The 24,627-nt window shown below is 41.7% G+C and overlaps 1 protein-coding gene across 1 annotated transcript in view; it reads left to right on the top strand.

Moving 5' to 3' along the window:
- ATP8A2 (ATPase phospholipid transporting 8A2) overlaps positions 1-24,627 on the top strand; it is a 1,572,980-nt gene that overhangs the window by 1,056,555 nt on the left and 491,798 nt on the right. Inside the window, exon 28 of the mRNA XM_030202396.1 lies at positions 17,615-17,737. Coding sequence (XP_030058256.1) covers positions 17,615-17,737 — 123 coding nt within the window. The remainder of the gene's footprint in view (positions 1-17,614; positions 17,738-24,627) is intronic.

Here is a 24,627-nt window from a genome sequence, read left to right as displayed (position 1 = left end):
GAGCATATATAAGCAGATAATTAAGCAATTTTGTGTGAAACATTAAGCGGTAATGACATTAGGCACATATGGGCATATGTAAGCATATGTTAAGCAAGTTTGTATACATCAATATTGTGCTAACAGGCATATAAAGCAAATAGGTAGTTTAGCAATAAAGGAAGTTGTTTTTTTTTCAGAGCATCTAATGCTTTTAAAGAAAGTCTTTCAGCATGTTATACTACTACTACTATTTAGCATTTATATAGCGCTACAAAGCATACGCGGCGCTGCACAAACATAGAAGAAAGACAGACAGTCCCTGCTCAAAGACCTTACAATCTAATAGACAATAATAAGAATAAAGCAAGCAAATTAATTAATGTGTAGAGTCATTCAGCATGAATCATGCAGCATGTTACAGGGTCATTCGGCGTGAATCATGCAGCAATTCAACAGATTGGTTTGTGCAGTAATTTTGCCATGTTAAGTTAGTTTTGTTAAATTAATCATGTTCCTCACCATTGTCTCTCATCGCTTCATCGTAGGCATCCCAAGTAGGGGCTGTATCCCTGTGTGTGTGGTATGTAGCGTTGTGTGTGTCCTGCAGCGTATCAAATGGGCTGGTTTCAGTCTGGTGCGAGTCCTGGTCGTTCTGCACCAGTCTCCCACTCTAGACCTCCTAGGTCCTGGGCCTCGGCGTTGTCATGCGGGTGGGTTGCTTCCATGTGGATTTTTTAACACCAGCGATGTCGAGTCAGGGCCTGGGAGATCAGCTGATTTGGAGTGTTTTCCTTGGTTCCCTGGTTGTATTGGTCCTCCCTTACATTCATTTTTGCTCCGTAACACAGTATTCTATAAGTTGCCCCCTGTAAATGTTAGAACCATAGGCCCTGCCCTTGTCCCTCCTCTGTTAACACCCCATTGCATTTACATGTTAAGCCCTATGCATGCTTAAATTTGGAATAGCGCTGAGCACTTTTCTAGCACTTATGCAAGTAAGTGTAGTATTCTATAAATTTAAGCATGCAAATGGCATTTAAATTTAAGTGCCTGATTATAGAATGAGGGGGATAATGTTTTTGATTTGGCATTGAGAGCATCCGTACTGTGCATCAGAACTAGGAAACTCTCATGTCTCAGCTTTAGATCTAAGATATGCAATTCAAGAAAAGCTTGCTAATATGCCATGCCATGTAGAAAATTTCTTTGGAGATAAGGTTAAGGAGGTAGCTTCCTTCATTAAGAATACTGTGGTACCTTTAATGCTGCTTTCTATTCCATTTCTAACCCAGCCTCCTCTTCCTCCAGGAGGTACTTGAGTGGGGAGTAAAAGAGAGCCTATTACTCTCGCAGACATATTGGGATCCTCCTCCCTCTCTATTCCAACCAAACATAACAGGGATCTCCAAAATCTGAGCCAGCTCCTCAGCTAAAACCCAGGATAGGATTTTGACTGCCTTCAGGAGGAAAAAAAAAACAGTGTTCCAATATTTCTACCAGACAACCTGCCAATAGGAGGCAAGCTGAGTTTTTTTTTGCAACCCATTGCCCCCTTACAACCTCTGATTGTTAGATTCTAAAAACTGTCCATCTGGGATGCAAACTATATCTATTCAAACGTCTTCCAAATTGCTGTGCAAGATTATCATAGTCAAACTCTTGACAAGAGGAGATATTTACCAAAAAGCTATCTTCCCTCTCAGAGGCCAATGTGGTTGAACCCATCCAACCAGGGGTAAGAGGACAAGGATTTTACTCTAAGTATTTCCTAGTCACAGTAAAGATGAGAAGATTTCGTAGATATGAGGACCTTGAACACGTTTCTAATGTGAGGGATATTCAATATAATTTCCCTGGGCACTCTCATTCCCTAACCTTTATGTTCTCTGGATGTGTACACCCACACAGAGATACATCCAGGCCACTGGAAGTATCTCAGATATATATATAATAGGAAAACACCATTACCACTACCACATTATGCCCGTTGGCTTTGCCTCAGGTCCACACATATTCAGAAAGAGGATAATTTCATAATGGAGCACCACGTTTAAGAAGGCAAGTAGGTGCCTACTTTAAATACTATTCATAAAGACTGATGGAGATGCCAGATGCATCTTGGTTCTGTCTTATAGCCTGGCTTTTGAAATGCTACACATGCTAAGGAGAGGTTATTCAGGCAAGGTGATTTCTACCTTGTTAGTGTCAAGAAGGCTTTCTACTTCCCTGTCGTGTGCTAGAGTGTGGTGGATCTTCAATGCTCAGTGTCACAAGAGGCAAATTTCAACATTCAAGGCATTGGTGCTGTAGATTTTGGACTTTCTGCATGATGCCTTTGACAGAGGGTTGGCTTTAGCCTCTCTCAAGGTGTTGCTTGTGGCTTTGGCTTGTTATAGAGGTCTGGTTAAGGGCAAGGCCTTGTCTTCTCACCCAGATGTGGTTTATTCCTTCAGAGGGGTGAAGTTAATCCATCGAACATGATGTCTAGTGGTGCTGCTGTGGGATTTGGCTCTTGTGTTGTCAACCTTGATATAATCTCCCTTTGAGCCATTGAGATTCATTTCTATGAAGGATGCAACCTTGAAGGTGGCCTTTTTGGTGACTGTTTACTTGCTGCAAAGATTTTCAGAGTAGTAGGTGCTATCTTGTCAGGAACCCTTGAGAAGAGGAGGTTACATCAGTTGGACATTTGGAGAATTTTACATTAGAAGGACAGAAGACTTTTGTTAGTCTAAGCAATTATTGTTCTCTTCAAGGGACAAAAGCATGGGCAAGTGGCTTCTAAGGCTACGATAGCTCTCTGGCTCAAGCAGTCAATTGTCTCAGCCTATATCCTCAGAGGATGTCCTTATTCCCAAGGGAAGTATGCAACTCTGTGAAAACAGTGCAAGGTATGCTGCATGGAAGTCATTTGACCTGGGTAAAAGGCATTGAAAATTGCCATATCAACTATCAGTACAGAAAAATACATTTGCTCTAACAGCACACATTGGGCCTATCAGTAATGAGTGTGGAACTTAACCCTCTCATATAGAAAGGTAAGAGAAAAAAACTAACTAACTAACAGAATTACTCAAGTTGGAAGGGGGACCTGGAGAGGGATCCAGGATGTAATGACTGAACCCCTGCATATGGCAGATGAGACTTTAGTGCCCAGTGCTCTTTGAAATGCTACCCTGTTGATAAGAAGGAGGAGGTTGTGAATTGGGAAGGACATGACTGCAATGCAGAAGTTGAGGACTGCATGGTATGTGTCCATGCAGTCCTAGTCCAGAATTTCTTGGTCAAGATCCTTTAAATCAGGGGTCCTCAAATCCAGTTCTCGAAGTCCACAACCCAGCCTGGTTTTCAGAATTTCCACAATAAAATATATGAATGAGATCTATTTGCATGCAATGCAATCAGTGAATGCAAACAGATCTCATATATATTTGTAATACCCCATGAAATAGATATTACTAGAGTGATGGATTTTTCTTGAGCCCTGGGGGGAGGGAGGTCCCTGCCAGAGGACTGGAGTGGGAGGATGTCCTAGGGTGGGAGGAAGCCCAGCCCATGGGGAGTGGTTTTGAAATAGAATGCAGGAGAAAAGAGTTGCTCTTGTAGAGAAAAAGTGCATAAGTGTTGCCATACTGGGATAGACCAAAAGTCCATCAAACCCAGTATCCTGTTTCCAACAGTGGCCAATTCAGGTCACAAGCACCTGACAAGATCCCAGAACAGTACAATACATTTTTGTGCTGTTTATCTTAGAAATAAGCACTAGATTTTCCCAAGTCCATCTTAATAATGGCCTATGGATTTTTCTTTTAGGAAGCTATCCAAACCATTTTAAAATCTCGTTAAACTAATTGCTTTTACCATATTCTCTGGCAATGAATTCCAGAGTTTAATTACACGTTGAGTGAAGAAATATTTTCTCAGATTTGTTTTAAATTTACTATTCTGTAGCTTCATTGCATGCTCCCTAGTCCTAGTATTTTTGGAAAGAGCAATCAAGCTATTCACGTCTACGTGTTCCACTCCACTCATTATTATACATACCTCTATCATACCTCCTCTCAGCTGTCTTTTCTCCAAGATGAAGAGCTCTACCCATTTCAGCCTTTCCTCATAGGGAAGTCGTCCCATCCCCTTTATCATTTTCGTCACCCTTCTCTGAACCTTTTGTAATTCCACTCTTTTTTGAGATGTGGTGAACAGAATTCCACACAGTAGTCAAGGTGCGTTCGCACTAAGGAGCGATACAAAGGCATTATAACATCCTTGTTTTTATTTTCCATTCCTTTCTTATTAATACCTAACATTCTATTTGCTTTCTTTACCACCGCAGAGGGTTTCGAAGTATTGTCAACGATGACTCCTAGATCCTTTTCCTGGTCTGTGACTCCTAATGCAGAACCTTGCATCACGTACCTATAGTTCAGGTTTCTCTTTTCCATATGCATCACTTTGCACTTGCTCACATTAAACATCATCTGCCATTTGTCTGCCTGGTCTCCCAGTCTTGTAAGGTCGTCTTGCAATTTTTCACAATCCTCTTGCGATTTAACAACTTTGAATAACGTTGTGTCGTTGGCAAATTTAATGACCTCACTAGTTATTCCCATATCTAGATCAGTTATAAATGTTAAAAAGCAGCGGTCCGAACACAGACCCCTGCAGAACCCCAATATCTACCCTCCTTCATTGAGAATACTGACCATTTAACCCTACTCTCTGTTTTCTATCTTTTAACTATTTTTTAATCCACAATAGAACACTCCTATCCCATGACTATCCAATTTCCTCTGAAGTTTTTCATAAGGTTAAATGCCTTTTGAAAATCTAGATACACTATCATCTACTGGCTCACTTTTATCCACGTTTGTTCACCCCTTCAAAGAAATTTAGTAGATAGGTGAGCCCATGTTGGCTTTGTCTTATTAATTCATGCTTTTGAATATGTTTTGTAATTTTGTTCTTTATAATAGTCTCTACCATTTTTCTAAGCACCAACATCAGGCTCACTGATCAGCAATTTACCAGATCACCTCTGGAACCCTTTTTAAAAATCGGCGTTACATTGGCCACCCTCCAATCTTCTGGTACCATGCTTGATTTTAAAGATAAATTACATATTGCTAACAATAGTTCTGCAAGTTCAGTTTTCAATTCTATCAATACTCTGGGATGTATAGCATCCGGTCCTGGCAACTTGCTAATCTTCAATTTGTCAAATTGCCCTGTTACATCTTCCAGGATTACAGAGATTTGATTCAGTTTTTCTGACTCGTCAGCATTGAATACCATTTCTGGCACCAGTATCTCTCCCACATCTTTCTCAGTGAAGACTGAAGCAAAGAATTCATTTAATCTCTCTGCTATGGCCTTGTCCTTCCTGAGTGCCCCTTTTACCCCTCAGTCAACTAGTGGTCCAACCAATTCTTTTGCCAGCTTCTTGCTTTCAAAATACATAAAAATGTTTTTACAATGCGTTTTTGTCTCCAACACAATCTTCTTGTCAAAGTCTCCCTTTGCCTTCCTTATCTGCACTTTGTATTTGAGGAGGCGTTACAAAGGGGATAAAGGTTGGAATTATGCCCAGGAGGGGGTCTTTGGCTGCCTGATGGTCCCCTGTCAAGAGACCGGGAGGAGAAAAGGGGAATCCCAAATGAGGACTGTGATTACTGGCTATAAAGGAGGGTTGGAGCTCCTGAAAATGGCAACCAGAAAATTGTGTACACTATGGATGGGCATAGGAGAGACCCAGCCCGGGAGCAGGGGATCGGAGCCAGAGAGGGGTCACTTCTGGCAGAGGGCCAGAACAGAGGAGGGTCTGAACCTACAAGGAAGATTTGGGAGACATACTGGTGCCAGAAATGGTATTCAAAGCTGATGAGTCAGAGAAACTGAGTTAAATCTCTGTAAACCTGGAAGATGTAATGGCGCAATTTGACAAATTGAAGAGTAGCAAATCGCCTGGACTGGATGGTATTCATCCCAGAGTACTGATGGAATTGAAAAATGAACTTGCAGAACTATTGCTAGTAATATGTAATTTATCTTTAACATAAAGCATGGTACTGAAAGCTTGGAGGGTGGCCAATGTGACGCCGATTTTTAAAAAAAGGTTTTAGAGGTGATCCAGGAAATTATAGACTGTTGAGCCTGAAGTTGGTGCCAGGCAAAATGGCAGAGACCATTATAAAGAACAAAATTACAGAGCATATTCAAAAGTATGGATTAATTAGACAAAGCCAATATGGATTTAGTGAAGGGAAATCTTGCCTCACCAATCTACTACATTTCTTTGAAGGGGTGAACAAACATGTGGATAAAGTTGAGCCAGTTGATATTGTGTATCTGGATTTTCAAAAGGCATTTGATAAAGTACCTCATGAAAGAATTTAGAGGAGATTTGGAGAGTCATGGGATAGGAGGTAGTGTTCTATTATGGATTAAAAACTGGTTAAAAGATAGAAAACAGAGAGTGGGGTTAAATGGTCAGTATTCTTAATCGAGAAGGGTAGATAGTGGAGTTCCGCAGGGGTCTGTGTTGGGACAGCTGCTTTTTAACATATTTATAAGTGATTTAGAGATGAGAGTAACTAGTAAGGTAATTAAATTTGCTAACAATACAAAATTATTCAAAGTTGTTAAATTGCTAGAGGACTATGAAAATTATAAGAGGACCTTACGAGATTGGGAGACTGGGCATCCAAGTGGCATATGACGTGTAATGTGAGCAAGTACAAAGTGATGCATGCAGGAAAGAGGAAACCAAACTATAGCTACGTAATGCATGGTTCCACATTAGGAGTCACTGACCAGGAAAGGAATATAGGTGTCATCGTTAATGATTCGTTGAAAACCTCTGCTCAGTGTGTGGCGGCAGTTAAGAAAACAAATAGAATGTTAGGTATTATTAGGAAAAGAATGGAGAACAAAATTGAGGATGTTATAATGCCTTTGTATCGCTCCATGGTGCAACTACACCTCGAATACTGTGTGCCATTCTGGTCACCGCATCTAAAAAAAAAATACAGTAGAATTAGAAAAGGTACAGAGAAGAGCGACAAAAATGATAAAGGGATGAGACAATTCCCTATGAGGAAAGGCTAAAGCAGCTAGGGCTCTTCAGCTTGGAGAAAAGATGGCTGAGGAGAGCTATGATAGAGGTCTATAAAACAATGACTGGAGTGGAACGAGTAGACGTGAATTGCTAGTTTGTTCTTTCCAAAATACTAGGGGGTATGCAATGAAGCTACAAAGTAGTAAATTTAAAACAAATCAAAGAAAATATTTCTTTACTCAATGTGTAATTAAACTCTGGAATTTGTTGCCAGAGAATGTGGTAAAAGCAGTTAGGATAGTGAGGATTAAAAATGGTTTGGATAACTTCCTAAAAGAAAAGTCCATAAGCCATTATTAAGATGGGGAAAGTCCACTGCTTATTTCTAGGATACTGTCAAACAAAGTGGCTAATCTCTACTTGTACTGTTAAAAATAACAAATAGATTAGAAGTAGAGCTTCTATTTGGAGTAATGCCCGCTGCTGCAGTACGTAATCATATAGCCACTGCTAACAGAGGAGGAGCCTCATAAACTTACACAGCTGATTTCACTTCACCATGCAGTGAGTCTTAGCTTTCGTGTATATTTATAATCATCGACTCGCCTTCCTCCTCCCTGCGGTTTGATAACTGCTATTATGATCACACTGTAGCTCAACAACATTGACAGCTGCCTTGTACTTATCTGTGACAGCTGGTGTGCCCTCTTTCCCCGACAGGTGCCTGTTTCGCAAGAACGCTTTGTCAAGGGGTTGTTATCTATCCGCTGTACTCCAACCCCGCTCGTGAGCCCTTGAGCCCAGACCCCCCCCTCCCCTCCCCCAATAGTAAGGAAGTCAAGGGGAGCCCAGGGTAGACTGAACCACAGTAGCAAGAGCCCGCCTTCAGTGTACTCACCAAGGACACCAGCTTCAAGGAGAGGAACAGGCTTTCTCACAGGTAGAGGACACAGGAACCAGCCAGCAGCAACTGGCACTCCCCACGGAACAGCAGACACAGTGAAACTGGGGCAGCTAATCGTCTTCACTTGCATTTAGCTAACATTCAGTAAGAGTTGAGCCCTTACCTGCAGCCGGCAGGGCTTAGGGATTCCTGAACCAGCAGCAGCACTAGGAGAAGCTGAACCCCACTGAGAATCAGATCTGGGCAGGCAGTACCCAGAACTAAACCAAGAAATACAAGCCAGAGGCAAGCTACTGACTACAGCACACAAACACACTCAGAACCAGACACCAAAGGGTTAACACACACCAGCTACAGGAAAGGGGAGGGGCCACAGCAGGGAAACTAAGAGAAAAGCTGCTCTGAACCCAAAACTACACTCAACTGTTCCCTCCCAGGGAAAACAACTAGAGAAAGGAAAGGAAGAGAAACTAAACCCAGCACAGACACACAGCAAGGGAACACAAAACAGAGAGAGAAAGGGCAACACAGAATACCCCTCCTCCACAGCACAAGCTCACAAACACAGATATCTACCAGGCTAAAGGCAAGCACATAGCTCAAACGCCAAAGCACCGTACCCTGGGCTAGCAGGTAACAAATAGACCCTGGATACTGACGTCAGCACTGCAAACGTCAGCTACACCTCGAGTTGACCAATGGCAGGTAAGTCCCTCCCAGCTACTCTAGCAGAGACATTCCCACCCCTCCACAGCCTGCTAGCAGAAACATAACGGGATTTTTTACAAAAATCGGGGGTTGCCATGGGAGCAACATTTGCTCCCACTCTAGCCAGTGTGTACATGGCGGCATTTGAGGAATGCTGGTTACACCAAAGTCCACTCTTTTCCAAAATAATTGCCTGGCGTCGCTACATTGACAATGTGTTCCTACTGTGGTCGGGCAGTCCAGGCGAACTGCTGTCCTTCCACACTTGGTTGAACCGTTGTCATTCCAAAATATAATTTACCCTGGTAAGGCCACATACTAAAATACATTTCTTGGATGTAGAGGTACAATTACAGCACCGGATATTCTCTACTAAAGTGTTTTCTAAACCCACGGATAAGAACACTTTTTTGGATTTTGGCAGCTGCCATCTCAAAGCATTACGTGAAAGTCTACCATTTTCACAATTTCTTCGAATTAAAAGAATTTGTACATCAACTGAGGATTATAAAACACAGGCTCAACAATATAGCGAGAAACTTGTACAAAGGAATTATCCCGTAAAGATCTTAAAGAAAGCATATCGCAGGGCAAAATTTAATAATAGGGACCTGTTATTACAACCCAGGTCAAGCAACCAGAATAAGGATCCCACCATGACTTTTTTGATGAGGTTATACTGGGTGGTGAAGCTGTAGCCCATATTATTCGCCAGCATTGGGACATCATGAAGTCCCACCCACTTTTTGATGGATACTTTTTAAGAACAGCTTTTTCACGATCCAAAAACCTGAAAGGAAACCTCAGTCCAGCAGCATTACCAGACAACATCATTAATGCGTCCTCACCAGTAGCCAGCCATTACAAATGCAACAAAATACACTGTAAAACTTGTGTTTTAACCATCGAGACAGAACATTTCACACACAATGGGGTGGTGTATAAATTAAGGCAAAGAACCACCTGTAGATCTGTAGGAGTGATTTACTATATATGTTGTCCATGTAACAAGGTATATATTGGTAAATTGACTAGGTCACTACACGCCAGAATGACTGAGCATCGGTCAAGGATTTCAGCTCAGAATCTAGGAGCTCCATTAGTTCAGCATTGTATGCGGTGGCATCACCAAATAGATAGTTTACAGTGCACGGTGATAGAGCAGATCAGTCCCATGCCCAGAGGTGGCGATCAGAACAGAAGATTATTACAGAGAGAGACATACTGGATCTATCACTTGAATACCCTAGAGCTGGAGGGTTTAAATACATACTTGCACTGGGGCTGCTTCTTTTGAATTTACAGTGGCGATTCTTTTGAATTGGCAGCAGTGAGTATTTAGTCAGCTCAGCTGTTTCCGGTGAGCTACAGACATAGCAAAACACAGTAGTATGGCTGATTTAAAAGGTAAAGTTTGAGAAAGTTATTCCATTATTGATGAGTTTAGATTTGTTACCAGTAGAAGCACGCACCATTTTTAAATTGTGCTGATTAATTTGTCTTATTCTCTACAAGCATGCTCCTAGCTAGATGCTAGATTTAATTGATAAGACCAAGAATATTATAATGCCTCTGTACCACTCCATGGTATGACCTCACCTTGAGTATTGCATTCAATTCAGGTTGCCGTATCTCAATAAAGATATAGCGGATTTAGAAAGGTTCAAAGAAGAGCAACCAAAATGATAAAAGGGATGGAACTCCTCCCATATGAGGAAAGGCTAAAGATGTTAAGTCTCTTCAGCATGGAAAAGAGATGACTGAGGGGGGATATAATTGAGGTCTATAAAATCATGTGTAGTATAAAACAGGTAAAAGTTAATCGATTTTCACTCTTTGAAAAAGTACAAAAACCAGGGGACACTCAAGGAAGTTACATGGAAATAATTTAAAAACAAATAGGAGGAAATATTTTTTTCACTGAAAGAATACTAACGCTCTGGAACTTGCTGCTGGAGGATGTGGTAAGAGCAGTTAGTGTATCTAGGTTTAAAAAAAGTTTGGACAAGTTCCTGGAGGAAATGTTCATAGTCTGTTATTTTGATGGCTATGGGGGAAGCCACTGCTTGCCCTGGGACTGGTAGCATGGAATATTGCTACTAATTCGGTTTCTGCCAGGTACTTGTGACCTAGATTGCCCACTGTTGGAAGCAGGATACTGGACTAGATGAGCCATTGGTCTGATCCAGTATGGCTAGTCTTAGGTTCTTAATTCCCACTCTACCAGAATTTTTAATTTTGCATATCCAAATTCTAGGAAACTTGTCTACAAAACGGTTTATGTAGCCATGTTCACTTACCAGGCAGCTAAATAGTGCAACATGTTACCTTCATTGATTAGATATCAAACCAATTATGTAAAGTTCTGCAAGATATTAAAAACCTTATTTCAAAATTTGTTGTAACGAAATGAGATCTGTGAGGACAATTCTTGTTTTCCTTCCTGAGTATACCCAGTTAAGTGTTTTCTCTTGTAATTGTGAGCCACACTTAACTTCTGAGGCTAGTGTGGGATATAACTGTCCATTAATGTAATGTAAATGTAATGTAATGTAATGTAATTCTTGCACCAGCCCTGAGTGGAAGGGAGAAAAGCAGTGAGATGAGGTGGCTGCAGAGAAATAGACACAAGGCTTACACAAAAAAAAATGTTTATTCAATGCTCTTTAAACTGATTTACTACAAAATGTTCACTCATCTACAGAGAGGGAAGGGAATATAAATGGAAATGAGGGAGAGCTGACTGAAAAATGACAACAGAAAAACAAGAAACAGTAAACTTCCAAAAGAAAATATATTAGGAGTTTTTTCTTCTTAAATTTAAGCAGCTTAAATGTTTTGTGAGATTTTGATCTGGTCAGAGGATGTTTTTCTTGGTTATCTTTTGTGGAAAATCTTTGACTTTCGCTGTTAATTTGGGACATATGTAACTAGTCTGATATCTTTATATTTTGCACAGTACACGAGAAGTGCATTTTTTTCCATTTATTGTTTATTGGAGTATAATTTATCACATTACAACATCACCTCCGTATAAAATGGATGTCTACATTTAGCATCCATATTATGTCCATACAGTTACAAACTCAAAACATCTAAAACAGGAAGCAACATCTTTCCTTTCTTTATCTTAGTGTAATCCCCCATTGGTGTTGGTTTCTCCTGGAGTCACTGTGGGGGGAGGGGGGGAGATGTCCCTGGGTGGAGGGAAGCCCAGCCCATCCCAAGGGGTCTGTTGTGGAATTAAGTGCCAGAGGGAAATGTTCTAGTACATGATTGACAGTGGAGGTGGAGTTGAAGGTAATAAAGTTCCTGTTTGTGCACATGGTCTTTGGTTGTCTTCACCCCCAGCCAGAACCCTAGGAGAGAGAGGAGGGTAGCCTGGAAAGGCCAGATAACCTAAGGCTGAATTAAGGCAGAATTATTTTTAGCCAAAGGCAGTAACTGTTGGAGAGGAGTGCTCTGAGGGGGCAAGGGGAGCCCACCACAGGAACAGGAAGGTCATGTTCAAGGCCAGAGGGTGCAGCCTAGAAAGGTGCAACTCTGGAGGAGAGGACAGACAAGGAGGTCTGATCCTGGAGGAGTTTGACTATCAGCGCAGCTTTAGATGGATGATGGACTGGAATGAAGGAATGGGTGATGGACTGGAGGAGTTGTATATTTGTATATATTTTGTGATTGCTATAAGAAACTGGTTAATTAGTGGATAAGACTGTACCAAATAGTCTTAGATGGACAGAAAACCTCTTAAACCAAATGCTGACTATACATGATCATGTAATTCTACTACACATCCTCGAATATTTCGGTATCGGTATCGGAGGCAATGTTCTCAACTGGTTCAAGGGGTTCCTAACCACACGCTCATATCAAGTGACATCAAATTCGATTACATTAGCCACATGGACACCTGAATGCGGAGTTCCACATGGATCCCCACTTTCACCAACCTTATTCAACCTAATGATGATTCCCTTGGCCAAACTACTAGCAACCAAAACCTCAACCCATACATATACGCTGATGACATAACGATCTACATCCCATTTAAACAAAACTTAAAGGAAATTTCAAACGACATCAACCAAAGTCTACATATCATGCATTCATGGGCAGATGCATTCCAGCTGAAACTTAATGCAGAAAAAACCCAATGCCTAATACTCACCTCTCAACACAACATGAACAAGTTTACCACCATCAACACACCAAAACTGAACTTACCAATTTCGGATACCCTAAAAATTCTTGGCGTTACCATTGATCGGCACCTAACACTTGAAAGTCACGCGAAAAATACAACCAAAAAGATGTTCCACTCAATGTGGAAATTAAAAAGAGTAAGACCATTCTTCCCAAGGACAGTCTTCCGTAAATTGGTACAATCATTGGTACTCAGTCATCTAGACTATTGTAATGCACTTTACGCTGGCTGCAAAGAGCAAATATTCAAAAAACTCCAGACAGCCCAGAACACTGCAGCTAGACCTATTCAGAAAATCAAATATGAAAGTGCTAAACCCCTACAAGAGAAGCTACACTGGCTCCCACTCAAAGAACGCATTGCGTTCAAGGTGTGTACCCTAGTTCACAAAATCATTCATGGCGATGCCCCAGCCTACATGTCAGACCTGATAGACTTACCACCCAGGAATGCTAAAAAATCTCACACATTGTTTAATCTTCATTCCCCAACTGTAAAGGTCTAAAATGCAAACTAACGCACGCATCAACCTTTTCCTATATGAGCACACAACTCTGGAACGCGCTGCCGCGCAACCTAAAAACGATCTATGAACTAACCAGCTTCCGCAAACTACAGAAGACACATCTCTTCAACGACATATCACAAAGATCAACACATGTGAAATCCCCACATGTATCCAGAACTGTCTTAAAATGTTTTCTTGTTATATCACTATTATGTTTTTTCACTATCATGTAATCCAAAATCCTTCTGTAATACCAAATGTCTATTCTTTCTTATTTCCACTATTCATGATGTATTGTAAACCACATTGAGCCTGCAAAGAGGTGGGAAATGTGGGACAAATGCAACAAATAAATAAATAAATACATAGGGTCATTCCATGTCAAGTGGTCTGGTGGTCCCTGCGCGAAGGCTGCAGTATGGGGTCAAACAAATTACTATATCTCAGCAAGTATTGCATCGGTGAACGTAAAACTTTACCAATGTTCATTGGGGACATGTATGAATGTTCACAGAAAATTTCATCGAAATCCGTGATGGTCGCGTAGGGACCACCAGACCACTTGACATGGAATGACACCATAGGAAATACTGAGTTTGAATTAACTGCCCATTGCAGAGTTCAGTAAAGTTTTTGCATAAAAGATAACTCCTTGGTGTGGCAAGTATTCTGTGAGAGAGAGAGAGTGAAGAGCTTACACCCAGACTGTTCGAGGATACTCAATGTAAAGCCCAGTTTAACATCCTGCAGCCAGCCTTCCGGATCTTTATCCGGCTCCAATGAGAAAGACTGGACAGTGAGTTGTGAAAAATGAAAAAAAAGTAAAGGATTTCTTTTGTGGCCTGGGTTGGTCGGGAGAACTGAGCTGATTGCTGAGAACTGAATTACATTAGAATATCCCCACCCTTCTTCCAGACTGACCTGCCTAACCCTCTTCTTCCTTCATCCTTCCCTTCTTCCCCTAAGCTCCTCTGCCTCTTACCCCCTCACCAGCTGTAGTGCCTCTAGATTCCCATAGGTATCTTTGGCTTATTGTTGCTTTAATTGACCCCCCCCCACCACCCCCACACACACACACACGCACACAAACACACCCTAGTTCTAGGTACTAGAAACAGAGTTGGGCTGTCTGGGGTTTCATATCCATTTGTCTGCATATTTCTATTTCCAGTGGGTATTGCATTTGTGACTGTGGTGAGGAATTCTATCTGCATATAGTTTCTCTGTAAGGATCTGTAGCAGTCCAGCTTGTTCTGTTTTCCTAGTCTGCACTTCCCAATATTAGACTGTGGTGTTCTAGAGCAGAATTCTCCCCATCCATATGTGCTACCCTTTTTGTCTGGAGACAGGAGGAGGTAGGGGGGTAGAGCAGGCCCAACAGAAGACCTGCAGTAGCTCTCTGCTCCTGTGACTTGGGACTGAGCTATTAAAGAAGGAGGGATAGGTGTGAAAGCCTGGGCAGGGTGAGAGAGTTAGGAGAGACCTGGATCAATGTGATTAGTGCAGAAACCAGACAAAGATAGAGAGAAGCATTTTATAATCAGTTTACTGATCAGAATATTTAATCAGAAAACATAAGAATAGCCATACTAGGTCAGACCAATGGTCCATCTATCCCAGCAGTGGAGTGGAGGAGTAGCCTAGTGGTTAGTGCAGTGGACTTTGATCCTGGAGAACTGAGTTCAGTTCCCACTGCAGCTCCTTGTGACTCTGGGCAAGTCACTTAACCCTCCATTGCCCCTGGTACAAAATAAGTACCTGAATATATGTAACTGCTTTGAATGTAGTTGCAAAAACCTCAGAAAGGCAGTATATCAAGTCCCATTTCCTATCCTGTTTCCAACAATGGCCAAGCCAGGTTACAAGAACTTGGCAGAAACCCAAAATAGTGGCAACATTCCATGCTACCAATCTTACCAACTTGTCCAAATCTTTTTAAAACCCAGATACACTAACTGCTGTTACTACATCTGCGTACTACATTTGTTACTACAACCGCAGTTACTACATCTGCGTACGTTAAGTAGCGCTATAGAAATGATAAGTAGTAGTAGTACATCTTCCAGCAAAGAGATCCAGAGTCCAACTATTCATTGAGTGAAAAAATATTTCCTCCTGTTTTAAAAGTATTTCCATGTAACTTCCTTGAGTGTCCTCTAGTCTTTGTACTTTTGGAATGAGTAAAAAATCGATTCACTTTTATTTGTTCTACACCTTTCAGGGTTTTGTAGACCTCAGTCATATCTCCCTCCATCCATCTCTTTTCTAACCTGAAGAGACCTAACCTCTTTAGCCTTTCCTCATATGAGAAGAGTTCCATTCCCTTTATCATTTTGTTCATTCTTCTGTGACCCTTTTCTAAGTCCGCTATATCTTTTTTGAGATACAGTGACCAGAACTGAACGCAGTATTCAAGGTGAGTTTGCATCATGGAGTGATGCAGAGGCATTTTAGTATTTTCAATCTTATTTACCATCCCTTTCCTAATAATTCCTAGCATTGTATTTGCTTTTTGGCTGCCGCCACCACACACTGAGCAGAAGATTTCAGCATATTATCTACAATGACACTTACCTTTTTCCTGGGTGTTGACCCCCAAGGTGGGCCCTAGCGTCCAGTAACTGTAGGCTCCTGGAGTAAACTGGATGTTTTGCATACCGTGATGATCTTTATTGGATAAATGCAATTATTCAAAATATTATAAATGATCGTCTTCACATGGGTTCTTTCTTCAAATCTGAGCATTGTCTTTCATGTGGCTTCTGAAGAAGGGATCTGTGTAGTAATTTTTATGATGACTAGAATTTAATTTCATTTTTAAGTAATTATGTGTTATATGTTCAGAAAAGATTATTTGTTGATGTCCAGGGAACTTCAGTGTTATTTAATTATTAAAATATTATGTTATTTATAACAGTAATTTTATCACCTATGCTCCTTCCTGTCTTCAAGCTCAGAGAAGAGTCTACTGGTCACCCACTATACATCCTGCCACCTTACCTTCAGTGCTTGGTGTTCAGTTATGTCCAATTGAAAAGTTGGAATCCTAGCTGTGCACCCCGAAAATGGCCAAATCTGCTTCACTATGCTGTGATAAGGCCAACTGCTTCATCCAACCCTTCTTTCAGCCTAGAGGTGATTCCGCAGCCACTCGGTGCTAAGTGGAATGGCTGGGGCAAAAATAGTGAAAATCATGAGCATTCGGTTCAGCCGCAAGTAAAGTAGCAGCTGTGTCCAGCCCCCTCCCCCCACCCTTGGAGTCAGTTCATCAGGTGGAAAATTATCTTGCCATTGGCATGGGAACCAGCTCTGGCCTAGGCCTAGCAACAGCCACTATCTTATCCTTTCTCCCAACCCCCTCTCAGTGAGCTAATATGTGTAGGAATTGGAGTGACTGTCTGATGCTGAATTGAACCTTTTGAGCCTGTTGTCAGATGAATGCCCAAGCACTGCCCAGGTTGTGACCATTTCTCCTGATACAGGATTCAGATAGATCCTTTTTCTGACTGTTAAATAAACAGATCTCTGAAACTCTGATAAAATAGGCTCACAATTTCTTTGTAAAATCAGGAATTCTAAAATAGCTCTATGCAAACTGATGAGAAATTAGGAGGATTATCAATGCTTGAATACCATTGCCCGAAAGGCCCAGTTAACTAGTGATTATTTAATTTTAGATGTTTAAGACCTGGTTATTTACAGACTTTTATTAGGTTTTTGTTTGCTTATTATAGCCTTTGTTATTTATTTAGTTTTGAGAATTGTACCCAAATGGTTATTAGTTCCAGTTTTTAAGTTTGGCTTAATTACTGTTTTATTTGTTCTTAAATTTTACTGTGTTCTATGAAATAATATTTGATTTTATTTGTTCCACTATTAAAAAAAAAAGCAAGACGTACATTATAAAATTAAGCAACAATATGTACATTGGAAAAGTCAAAGAGGGTAAATGGTATCAGTGAGAAGTACCACACAGCACAGGGCGGTTCAAGAAAGATAATTTACTACACAGTCAAGGGAAATGCTGCCTTCAGTTTGCATTCATCTGCCATTGGATCTAATCAAGTCATCTTCAGTAGAGGATTTTTAAAAGAAAATCAACTACAATTCTTAACTACTAATGTTAATAAATAGAAGGATGTAGAAAAGAAAAAACAACAATGTGTATGTGGGACACTAGCAAGAAAAGGTTGAACCTGTTGTCCAAGTAACCTCATTCAGTATAAACCTATGTAACTGTAACTATCTTTACAGATTTTCACTGCTTTGCCGCCCTTTAGTTTGGGAATCTTTGAACGAACATGTACCCAAGATAGTATGCTTAGATTTCCACAGCTTTATAAAATTTCCCAAAATGCTGATGGATTCAACACAAAGGTAAGCAGAAATGAGATTTCAAAACCAAAGTATTATCTCTTCAAATTACATTTGTAAGGCTCAGTTAATAGTAAAATAGTTGGACAAACAGAAAATTGTTCACCCGATAATCAAAGCAATTTGAATGACCAGAGGCCAGGGGGATCAGAGGGTACCAGCCACTATTCAGTACTGGCATTCACATAGATTAGCACCTAAATTCAGCCACTTAGTTATACAGGTGCTGGCACTGAATAGTGCCAGCACCCACATAACTGCCAGCTTTTCCCCAATGCTGCCCCTTGTACTGCCCTTGATCTGCTCACTTTTTTGAATGCTGGTCAGAGTCAATATTCAGCAGCACTGCCATTAAGTCCCACTGAATATTGGCGGTTGGGCAGCCCTGAGTGATATAAGTGGGTAGGTGCCTCTCCTGCCTACTTAAATTGCTTTGAATATCAGTCCATATATTTCTTGATCCACTACTATAAATTCCATCTATATGTATCTTTAAGATAATTTTATGTAATCTGAAATTAAACTATCCATTAGTCAGAATGTTCAAAAATAGAACATTTTATATGCATAAAAATGTTGATTATGTATGACAGTATATCACAGATTTAAGTTGTTTCATTTAACAAATTCATAGTCTTTGTAACTTTGAATAATTAATAATATATGCTAACTTTAGATTTCTGATTTAGATCTATAATGATTAAGGATTTATTCCACACATTTAGAGACTGGAAGTTGGACCACAATAAATGGTGTTCAGAATGGTTGGGTGAATTTTTCAAACACTATTGTAAGATAAAAAAAAAAAATTGGCCTTAGGAGACTAAATAGATGTGAATAAGCAGATAAGCATATAATGAGGTTTTTTTTTAGGGCCAAACCCTCACAGGTAGACTATACCAGATCAAAGTAACATCTGACATTAAATGTGAAAATGTGCTCCATCTACCCATATTTGCCAGGACTTGGGCAACTTTAACAGAAAAACACCTGCAAAAAACTGAAAAGAAAGCAGTTACATCAGACCAGGAACAGAGATACCCACAGTATGTAACATCCACATCACCATGTCATGATACTGCACACACCATATTCTTTTACACCTACCAGATACCTATTAAGTGAAATACTGCTATTTACCATAAGCATTTGGAATGTAACTCTGGCATCAGACACTTCACCATGCTGAAGTTACTTATCATCACTCCTTTCTTCTGCCACTACAGCTAAATTTTTCAAGCTACAGAAAACAGTGCTAGATATATATTCTGTATAGCTTGCAAAACATGAAAAACAGCTGGTTGATTTTGGAAGGAATAAGTGGTAGAAAGGTTCTGGTGTGGTCCAGTGAACAAAACTAGCTTTTCAGGAACATAAAGGTATTACGCAGTAGAGGCCCAGTTAGAATAATGGACATGGTAGTATGACTTTTCTGAGACAGATGATAGCAGAGATGCCAGTTACACAGTTCCAGGCTGGAGACTTTTTGGTCAGTTCTGGTCTTGAACTTACATCCCAAAGGAGGGTGAGATTTGTAGTGCCTGGTCCTACTCACTGAAATCAATGCTTCAAGTCGAGGATAGGATGGTCTGACAAGTCCTATAGGATACCCTCTGAACCCTCCCCCCCACCTGAAAGGAGAAAGTCTCCCGCACAGAGCCTTTCATTTTTTAAAGGAAATAGCTGACGCCATTCCATTTCCTTTAGAAGTGGAGACTGAGCCCAGGCCAAGATGCTTGAGGTCCTAGACTACACATCTCTTCCTATGAAGGCTGTGACTGCCCCTCTCCACATGGTATCCCAGGAAGTCCTCTTTAGGAATTGGGAGTCCCCTCTGTCGGTTCTGGTACTGCCCAAGAAGATTGATTCCATGTACTGAATCCACAGCACACCTGGATATGATAAGCCTTAGTTGCCTCACAATTCCATGATGGTGGAGTCTGCTGTCAAAAGAGCCATGAATTCCAGGGACTATGCCTCAGCACCCCCAGATAGAGAAGCTAGAACCCTTGATTCTTTTGGGAAAAAGATGTTCCAGGCCTCAATGCTCATCTCCCAAATACAATCCTACCAGCTCTTCACGAGCTTCTACTTGTGAAAATCGGTGCACAAGTTGATGGACCTGGCTGAGATGCTTCCTCTGGAGCAGGCCAAGTCACTTCGTCAGTTGGGGTGTGTTGAAAGTACTTGGCCAGGGGCACTTACGACACTTTTGATGTGGCATCCAGAATCTCTGCCCAGAGTATAGCAATGCGCAGACTCTCATGGCTGCGTGTTTCTGACTTGGAACATTCTGTTCGGCAGCAGTTGGCAGATACCCCATGCCGGGGGGATAACCTTTTTGGAGAGAAGGTTGAGGAGTTCGCAGACCAAATCAAGAAACATACTGATACCATCTCTTCTCTATCCCACTGGGCACTTTCTGCATATACCTCCTCAGCTAAGAGGACTTTTGGCAACCAACTATTACTATCAAAGACATAGGTGCACCCCCTCAGTTCGCCAGCCTGCTAAAGCTCAGCCCCCTTGTGCTATTTCATCAACAGCGTTTACCTAAGACCCCTGCTCCTTCCCAGGCAATGCAAGGGACGAGCTTTTGACTGGCTTGCACAGAGCACAGCCGCAGTAAAAGTCTGTCCCAGATGACTTGCCAATCAAGGGGAGGCTGACATTTTTCAAGAAAGTGGACCCTTATAACCTCTGACCAGTGAGTTCTTCAAATAGTCCGTCTCAGATACTCCCTCAGTTGGTATCAGAAACCTCCAAATTGCCCACCAACAGCTTGCTCGTTCAGCTCTCAGCACAGGCAGGTACTTACAGAGGAACCCTCAGCCCTTCTGAAGGCTCACATGGTCGAGCCTGTTCCACCAGGGGAGGAAGGACAGGGATTCTATTCCAGGTACTTCCATTTGCATAAGAAAACAGGGAGGATGCGTCCCACCCTAGACCTCAGGGCCCTAAACAAATTCCTGGTCAAAGAAATTTCAAGATGGTTTCCCTAGGCACCCTTCTCCCCATGATTCAGGAACACGATTGACTATGCTCTCTGGACTTAAAGGATGCATATACTCACATCTCAATACTTCCAGCCCACCAGACGTATCTTCGATTTCAGGAACACATCACTTCCAGTACCGCTGAAGTGTATAAAAAATGAGTGGAATGGATGGGTGGATGTGAAGCGACTGTTCACGCTATCCAAAATACTAGGACTAGAGGGCATGAGTTGAAGCTACAGTGTGGTAAATTTAAAACGAATCGGAGAAAATTTTTCTTCACCCAACGTGTAAGTAGACTCTGGAATTCGTTGCCGGAGAACGTGGTACGGGCGGTTAGCTTGACGGAGTTTAAAAAGGGGTTAGATAGATTCCTAAAGGACAAGTCCATAGACCGCTATTAAATGGACTTGGAAAAATTCCGCATTTTTAGGTATAACTTGTCTGGAATGTTTTTACGTTTGGGGAGCGTGCCAGGTGCCCTTGACCTGGATTGGCCACTGTCGGTGACAGGATGCTGGGCTAGATGGACCTTTGGTCTTTCCCAGTATGGCACTACTATGTACTTATGTACTCCTTGGCCTCGTGTCAGATCCCAGGGTCTTCACCAAATGTCTAGCGGTAGTTACAGCATCGCTATGCAGACTGGGAGTCCATGTGTTCCCATATCTCGACAAGTGACTGGTGAAGAGCACCTGTTCAGATAGAGCTCAGAAGTCCATGTGAATGACTATTCAGGTGCTCAAGCTACTAGGGTTCGTTTTAAACTACCCCAAGTCCCATCTTTGCCCTGTCCAGCGATTGGCATTTATTATTTTATTTATTTGCTGTATTTGTACCCACATTTTCCCACCTATTTGCAGGCTCAATGTGGCTTACATTATGTCGCAAAAGGTATAATCATAAACAGAGTAAGAGGTTTGGTCTAATTTAACATATTACTGTGTAAGAAATTAGGTAGATAGGTCTGTAGAATGATTTACATAAACAAAATAAAACAGGTAAGATATAATGACCAATAGTGATAGTATGATTAACATAATCAATTTAGAGGGATCAGTATTAGTTGGTTTAGATATAGAATGGAATCAAGTCATTAAGGAGGATTCTTATTATAAGTCTCTTCAATAACTTCCGGAAGGCTGTCAAGTCACGCGTTGTTTTTATAGCATTCGGAAGTTTATTCCATAATTTTTTTGCAGAGGTATGTGAAGGTAGATGCGTGTAGTGATTTGTATTTGAGTCCTCTGCAATTGGGGTAGTGGAGGTTTAGGAGGTACGTGATGAACTTTTGATGTTTCGTGCTGGTAAGTCAGTTAGGTCTGACGTATATGATGGGGCTTCTCCATGGATGATTTTTTGGGTTAAGGTGCAAACCTTGAATGCAATTCGATCTTTTAGTGGAAGCCAATGTAATTTTTCTGAGGGGTTTGGCGCTCTCATATTTCGCTTTTCCGAATATGAGTCTAGCTGCGGTATTTTGGGCAGTCTGGAGTTTCTTAATGGTTTTTTCTTTGCATCCTGTGAAAATGGAGTTACAGTAATCCAGGGGCTCAGTACTAGTGATTGCACTAGCTTGCGGAATACTTCCCTTGGGAAAAAAGGTTTCACTATTTTCAGCTTCCACATTGCAAAAACATTTTCTTTGTCACATTCTTCGCATGGCAATCAAGGGTGAGATTTCGATCAATAGCAACACCCAGGAGTTTAAGTTATTCGCAACAGGGAGTGTGTGACATGGTGTGTGTTATATTGGTTTAATTAGTCTTGTTAAACTGTGATGATAAGATAAGACATTGAGTTTTCAGCGTTGAGTTTAAGTAGGAAAGCATCCGCCCATGAGTTCATGATTTGGAAGCTGGTATTAATTTTATCTGTAATTTCTGATAAGTTGCTCTTAAATGGAATGTATATTGTAACATCGTCGGCGTTCATAGGAGTTCATAGGAGCGCTCTGATACAGAAAGTTCGACCCTTCCTTCCGGAGACAAGAGCGGACACTCTTGTCGCACTCGCGTCCAAGGTTCGAGTCTCTTAACAGGTCACAGCTCGGCAGATGTTGAGATTTTGGACCACATGGCTTCCACAGTGTATATTACACCCATGACATGTCTTCACATGACATCAGCTCAATGGACCCTGGCTTCTCAGTGGTGTCAAACCACAGGGAGCCTAGAAGATATCATCCAAGTATCCCCACAGCTTGTATGCTCCCTTCAGTGGTGGACCATTCGATCCAATTTGACTCTGGGACTTCAGTTCCAAATTCTTCAGCCACAAAAGGTGCTGATAACAGTTGCATCTCTCCTGGGCTTGGGGCTCATGTAGATGGGTTCACACCCAAGGTGTTTGGTCCACCCAGGAAACGAATCTTCAGATCAATCTCCAGGAGCTCCAGGCGATCTGGAATGCTCTAAAGGCTTTCAGAGATCGGCTATCTCATCAGATTGTGCTCATTCAAACAGACAGTCAGGTTGCCATGTATTCCAACAAGAAGGGGAGCACCAGATCATGCCCTCTGTGTCGAAGGCCGTATGGATGTGGCATTGTACTTGCCAGTGTGGCATGTTCCTTTGAGCCACTTATCTGGAGGGCAAAAACAACAGCCTGGCCGACAGATTGAGCAGGATATGCAACCATACGAGTGGTCTCTCTATAAGAGCGTTGCCCGTGAAATCTTCTGAGCATGGGAAACCCCCTCGGTGGATCTCATTGCCACTCACATCAACCAAAAAAGTCCCTCAGTTCTGTTCCAAGCTTCAGGCCCACGACAGACAAGCATCAGATGCCTTCCTCCTCAGTTGGGGTATAGCTCTTCTGTATGTGTATCCTCCCATACCTCTAGTGGGGAAAACTTAGTTGAAACTCAAGCAAGACCGCGGAAGCATGATTCTGATTACGCCATACTGGCTGTGGCAGATATGGTTCCCTCTTTTTCTGGCGTTATCCTCCGAAGAACTGTGGAGATTGGAATGTTTTCTAACCCTCATCACACAGAACAAGGGGTCTCTTCTACATCCAACCTCCAGTCTCTGGATCTCACAGCTTGGATGTAGAGGTCTAGAATTCGCTTCCTTGGGTCTTTCAGAGGATGTCTCCTGGGTCTTTCTGGCTTCCAGAAAGATTCCACTAAGGTGCTATTCTTTCAAATGATGTAGGTTTGCCGTCTGGTGTAAGATCAAGGCCCTAGATCCCCTTGCTTGCCCTACACAGTCCCTTCTTGAATACCATGTACACCTATCAAGAGACTGGTCTCAAGATCAACTCCATAAGGGTTCACCTTAGTGCAATTAGTAATCATTAATGTGGAGAGGGTAATCCCATCTCTGGACAGCCTCTAGTTGTTCGCTTTTTGAGCAGTTTGCTTTTGTCAAAGCCCCCTGTCAAACCTCCACCTGTATCATGGGACCTCAGCATCATTCTCACCCAGCTGATGAAAGCTCCTTTTGAGCCACTGAATTCCTACCATCTGGTAGGAATTCATCACAACAGAGTAGTCCTCTGCATACGCCCTAAGTTCCTGCCGAAAGTGATGTTAGTACATAAGTACATAGTAATGCCACACTGGGAAAAGACCAAAGGTCCATCAAGCCCAGCATCCTGTCCACGACAGCGGCCAATCCAGGCCAAGGGCACCTGGCGAGCTTCCCAAACGTACAAACATTCTATACATGTTATTCCTGGAATTGTGGATTTTTCCCAAGTCCATTTAGTAGTAGTTTATGGACTTGTCCTGTAGGAAACCATCTAACCCCTTTTAAAACTCTGCTAAGCTAACCGCCTTCACCACGTTCTCAGGCAACGAATTCCAGAGTTTTTACGCGTTGGGTGAAGAAACATTTTCTCCAATTTGTTTTAAATATACTACATTGTAGTTTCATCGCATGCCCCTAGTCC

Source organism: Microcaecilia unicolor, chromosome 4, assembly GCF_901765095.1.
Source record: "Microcaecilia unicolor chromosome 4, aMicUni1.1, whole genome shotgun sequence".
Taxonomy (NCBI): Eukaryota; Metazoa; Chordata; class Amphibia; order Gymnophiona; family Siphonopidae; genus Microcaecilia; species Microcaecilia unicolor.
This window is presented reverse-complemented; position numbering and strand designations above follow the sequence as displayed.